Source organism: Hipposideros armiger, unplaced genomic scaffold (genome assembly GCF_001890085.2).
Source record: "Hipposideros armiger isolate ML-2016 unplaced genomic scaffold, ASM189008v1 scaffold_115, whole genome shotgun sequence".
In the NCBI taxonomy this organism is placed as follows: Eukaryota; Metazoa; Chordata; class Mammalia; order Chiroptera; family Hipposideridae; genus Hipposideros; species Hipposideros armiger.
Window position 1 is genome coordinate 3,289,919 of NW_017731465.1, and position 5,891 is coordinate 3,295,809.

Consider the following 5,891-nt stretch of genomic DNA (forward strand, 5'->3'; position numbering starts at 1 on the left):
TTGCCTCTTTCTTGGTCACTCGTTTTCTCTTTCTAGCCTCTTTCTCTTAGCTTCTTCTCTTCCTACCTCATCATCTTTCCACACATTTCCAATGGACCATACATATCACAGGCTCAATTGAAAAAGTTACCTAGATGCAGATTAATGTTGACAGAAAGAATAAAGAGTAAATGGGTTAAGATTCTTTATATGATTTTTTTAATAGCTAGCATTTATTGAGTACTTAGTACATGTCAGGAATTCTACTTCACATGTGTTATCTCAATAATACTTTCAGTAGTGAAATACAGTAGCTATCTCCGCCCCCCAATCATATAGCTAAGGAAATGAGACTTAGAAAGATTAAGTGACTTATCCCAGGCCCCACTTAATAAGCAATAAAAAGTGTCTTACTCTAAAACATGCTTATCTACTGAGCTATAACATTCATGGATCCTATTTATTTATTTGTAGATCTAGGGTGTTGCCCTCACTGGACATTTATACCTGACATCTCTAAACCCTACTTCCACGCATGAGTGCTTGCTGGAACTTATTAAGTATGTAAACATTTTGAATATTATTGCCTAACAAGTACTTTGTTACTCGTACATGAAGACAGAAGGAATGTAAAAAATACCCTAAAACTAACAAATGATTATCCCTTAACATAGATGTGTAAATAGGATCCCAAGATGTGAATTGTCTTTTTGTTTTAGCTTTAATAATGATGTTATACACGCAAAATCATGGGATTTTTTATTTGTTTCTTTGTTTAACTGGATCTGGTCACACTCCAACCCCTTCATTTATACTAAAGAAATGGGGTCCAGAGGAGTGGTTCCTGGTGGAAAGTTACTGATAGAGTCTGCAGTAGAACTTCTGTATTCCAATGTCCACTCTCAAGCTCATTCTAGTACACCGTGCTGACAGGCAAAATTTGGATTTTAGTTGCATCGCAAACTTTTATAGAACGTCTGTGACAAACGATTAGCTTTTTTTTTTTAAGATTTTTATTGGGGAATTGGGGGATGGGAACAGCACTGGGGAATTGGATGAAGGGGAACAGACAAGTTGCTGTCATTTTGTTCTTCAGTCTAGTTGTGGAGAACGTTGCTTCACTGGCCCAAGTTGGCACCATCATTGCACTCTTCCCGGGCGAGGCAGATCAGTCGCCGGCTTNGGTTGTGACTAACAAGGCTCTTGGGCCAGCAGGCCCAGAATGAGGGACCTCTTGGACACTCCTTCATAGGTCTTTGTTCACCAAACAATATGATTCCTGGCAGCAGAGCCATGTTAATAGATGGCCCCTCCCTATCTCATTCCCCCCACATGCTAAAGAAGCTATCAAAATAGTGTTTTTCATATTCTAGAAGCCTGTGGAAGATGGATCAGATAAAGAAATCCTGACACTCTGAAATTGGTTCAAAGGGGTGGAGTAGTTCTGACCGCCCAGGAATGGCTACAACAAGCTACCTGTTGGGACCTCGGGCTGTCAGACACATTGATTTGGTTTAACATCCTGCCAAGGCAAAAAGATAAGCCAGGGTAAGCAATTTTTTTCCAGACAAGGTTCTTTTCAAAAATTGAATTTCATCATCTTGCCTTCTGTAATTAAATGTAGAAACACACATACTCTTTCATCTTTTCTGTGTATATTGTATGCTACTGAATTGACTACTTAATCAAAAGTTAGAGATGATGGACGAAATGAAAATAGAATCTTGGTTTTCTCCTCATTGCCTCATAATGGAAGAATAATGAAGCTGTGACCTTGTGTGGCGCTTTTCGGAGAGGTGGACCTCAGAGCTGTTTCCTTGGGTACACTCTGTTCTTTCTTTGTCTTTTACTTTCTGTGACTTCCAACCCTCCTCTATAATCATTCATCCACTCCTAGGGTACTCCGACATTAGGTACTGAGAGGCTCAGAGCCTCAGAGAGCTCTAATCAGTGGCAACTATAAATATACCAAAAGCAACAGCTCCAACGCTGAAGAATTTTGGTTGGTTGGTTGGTTATCATCCCAAGTTTAGAAAGGGAAGGGGGAGGACAGTAGGTGTGCTTTAAATATTTTGAAAGTTCTTACCTCGTCCTTGTTGACCAGTCCGAATTTGGACATGTCTATGGTAAAGTAGTGAATGTTTGGTAGGCTGATTTCCATATCTTCTATCTGCAATTCACAATAATATCTATCACACTGGGCAACTGAGAATCCATCTTTCTGTCGCTCCTCCCTCCCCACACCTACCCACTAGCCCATTACTCCGGCTTCACCTCTGTCTCTGAGACAACCTGCGATGTTCCCTTACAGCCCGACACTGTCCTCCCCTCCTAGTCCTGTCCTTACATGGTGGATCGGCTCTTCTCCCCCCCCCCCCCCATGTACAAAACCTGCCTGTCAGAGAAGGAAGGGATTCTTGGGTCAGAAACCTGGGAGACCTCTTCAGCATCTTACTAGTCTCCTGGTGCTGGCCAGTCAACCTCCTAAGTCCCTCCTCATTCCACTCCCTCCTCTCTAGACCTGTCCCCGGCATTCACAGGCCCTAGGGGAAGAGGATAATCAGAGGCCCACTCATCAGATGTCTAAAGATTTCAAAGTTATACATCAAGCTAAAAAACTATCTTTCTAACTTGCCAAATATACCTTCATGACAACCCGGAAGGCCAGAATCTAATTTCAAATGATCTGATTCCTCAGAGTGCCATGGCAGGTTGTGTAGTGTGGAAAGAGTGAGCCCCCAGCCCCTGGCCCATCCCATGTCCTTTCTCGTACTCACGTGGGCAGACACCAACTTGCACATCAAGCCCCATCCCCACCTCCTGCAAACATCTGACCTTTTGCCCACTCTCAGGCCTAAGGGTGCACATGTCCATGGCATGATCAGCCCTCCAGAGGATGGATCTAGGGAAGAGACTTGCTCAGGTTCTTGCATTAGTCTCACGGTTATTTGGGCAGGAAATTCTGGGGTGAAGGTATCCAGAGAATGGCCTAGAAGCAATGCACGGGCTCTTGAAGTGGTTGTTGCCTTGGCCTCACCAATTCTTCATCCAGTGGAGAGGCACAGGCAGAGGAAGGCCTGAAGTGGGCCTCCAAAGTGCAGGGCCTTGGCAGGAGTCCGTTTGCCTAGGTCTACAGGTAGCACCCTTTTTCTCTGTCCCATCACGGCCTTCATTCAGGCCCTCCTCACCAGAATACAGCGACCGCCTCCCAACAGCTCTCCTTGTCTGAGGTCCATCCTTTTAATTTGTCACACTCCTTTCAGAGTGATATTTCTGGAGTAAAAATCTGCTTAAATCCCCACAGTGGCTCCTAAGTGCTTTCAGGATAAAGTACAGACTATAAATAAGCCTACCAAAGCCCTCCTGATCTGGTTCCTGCCTCACATCTAGGCACAAGGAAAGACTTTCATTCTTGCAGCTTGACATATGGCAGACCCTTAACAGTAAATACTGTTCCATGCTGCCTCCTGTCTCCATACCTACTCTGCTCCCTTGCTTTGGAGTGTGAACCCAGATAACCCCTCCTTGTCCCTTAAGACTCAAACACCTCTCCTTCCAGAAAGCCTGGTTGGCCCTATCCCCTATACCTGAGTTGGGTGCCTTCCTCTGTATTTCTGTAATGCTCTATTTTCTGTTGTAGTGTTCGTTTATTAATTTTCTTCTTTCACTGAATGATGAGCTCTTTGAGGGACCATGAGGGGCCATGTCTAATTTATCTTTGTATTCCTCATGTCCTGACAGAGACATAATAACCATTCAATAATACCAAATGGATGGATGGATAAATGAAATCTCTCTGCATCTATTCTTCATTCTCTGGCTCTCCTGAAACATAGATTCTTGGCCTAATTCCCCCTCCTTCAAGGCATTTGAGTGTCCTGAATATGAGGCTTAAATTGTAGTAGGTTGAAGAGACTAAAGAATTTTCAGCAAAATTAAATAACTACAGCAGTGGCCTGTGTTTTCAGGTTGGACAGATTTTTCCTTTTTTTGCTCTCTTCTCACTTGCTATAACAAGCTTTTGAACAACAGATGTCATTTTTCATGTGTCTCCCACTTTCTTATTTTAACTCTCAACTCTTCCTCAGAGTTGACAGGAGACACAAGTTCTCTCAGTCCTCATAATGGCAAGTGACAAAACGTACCTCAGGAATCCGGCTCAGGGCGAGCACCTGGATGTCATAGAGTGTCTTCTGGACAGAGGGTGAGTACTCGCCTTTGTCATAGGGTCCAGCAAGTTTCTCCAGGACAGTGTCCATGACAGTGTCCCTAAACCACAGAAAAGAGAACTGAAGACTCAGGGGTGGTCTTTAGGAAAGCATTATAAAGCTAAGGAACAGTGCTCCTTCTGTCCCCCAGAAAACAATTTTATCGCAGATTTTAGAAGAGATCAATATCTTGTAATACCAAAAAAAAAANCATTATCCAGAAGCAACGTTGTGGCATCAGTAGGATGCAAACTGCTTGCTTCTTAAACTTGTGCACTGATTAATTGATATCATACTTCCAATAATTCATGATTATTTTCTGAGTGAATTGATTCCAAAGCTTCTCTAAGATAAAAAGGCACAAGACAACTAAAAAGGAATCTCGATTTATGATTATTCTAATAGTGTTCAGCATTTGTGAAATAAACTGTATCCAGAAAGCATGTTGCAATTACTAATCACCAAACACCTTGCTGAGCTAGGTGTAGAAGAATTCTTCCATACAAGAGGAAAATGAACGCTATAAATCAACACAGGAGGTTGAAATTTTGCATGGTTCCATACTCTGATTTCCAGCATCACAAGTGGCTTACGGAACTCCTCGGCTCAGAGTGGACTCCCACTGGTGGCTACCATGTCACAGGTTGGAAGCCGGCTTTCTCTTGACTGTAGCAGTAATTCTGCCATATGGGTTGTCCACTGGTTGCAAGACCTGTAGAAAAACCACACTGTAACTTCAGAGGCATTAAAATCTACCTCTCCTTTATTCTGTGAATCAATATTAAATCAACAATGAAAACGACAACTTGCTAAACAGGGAAATGTATATGCCCGACAGTCAGTTGAGTTATTTCAAATGTGGTAATGCTTTGTTTTTCTGGCAGTAGTTGAGAGATGAGTCAATTTTCCAGAAAATTAAAGAGATTTAGAAAAATTTCAATCATTGAGATATAAATGGTTCTCAAATGCATTACATATCCTTGCCTATTAAACAGAGGGTAGTGGACATAATTTGACCTTTCCTTGATGACTCACACTGAACATCAGTCACTGTCGGAGGCTCTAATACCGCCCTGCCCTCAGGAGCATGTGAGGTCTTGATAGCCCAGTGCTAAATGGCTCCAGACAGCTGTGCATTTCAGGTTCTTCTGTCTTTCTACCCTGTCATTTGTCACTTCTCTGCTCTTGTCTGTGTGTCCTGACTCCCTGCTTCTCATGTGTTGCCTTCATTTCATGCACATCTGCTGGGTGAGGGCCTGAGCGTGGCTCTAGCCATCCCCAAAGAGCAGACGTGGACACAGGGACAGCTTGTTCAGCCACTCGGCTGCCTTCATGCAGAGCCCTGGCCCAAAGGAATACAGGCCTGTCTGCCTTCAGGTCCCCCTGCTGGGCCCCAGGAGAGAGCTTTGAGTCTGGCTTCTTAGAGAAAGGGACACTGTGGCCTCAGTCCACACGGAAGCCTTGGAGCTGAAATGAGTGCAGGGCCTGAGGTGTCAGTGGTCCCAGAGGAGTCCTCCTCTCTCTGCCGGACTTGGGGGGATGGCTGTTCTAGTCTTGATACCTAAGCCTTTCTCTGTCTTGGGCACATTTGTTTCACCATTGGTGGACACGATCAGGATTACTTTCAGGCCCCTCTCCTGCCCTTTAGGAGGTAGTCATTTAAACAGTCTCTGTATTCTAATTAATGGCATTCTGATAATCAAC

The 5,891-nt window shown here is 43.6% G+C and overlaps 2 protein-coding genes across 2 annotated transcripts in view; one reads left to right on the forward strand and one right to left on the reverse strand.

Moving 5' to 3' along the window:
• The window catches only part of DNASE2B (deoxyribonuclease 2 beta), an 86,363-nt gene that overhangs the window by 23,039 nt on the left and 57,433 nt on the right, over positions 1–5,891 (forward strand). The window lies entirely within an intron of this gene.
• The window catches only part of LOC109385433 (uricase-like), an 11,336-nt gene continuing 7,438 nt past the window's right edge, over positions 1,994–5,891 (reverse strand). Inside the window, exons 3-4 of the mRNA XM_019647705.1 lie at positions 4,125–4,248; positions 1,994–2,149 (exon numbers count right to left, since the gene is read on the reverse strand). Of these exons, the coding sequence (XP_019503250.1) occupies positions 2,009–2,149; positions 4,125–4,248 (265 nt within the window). The 3' untranslated portion in view covers positions 1,994–2,008. The remainder of the gene's footprint in view (positions 2,150–4,124; positions 4,249–5,891) is intronic.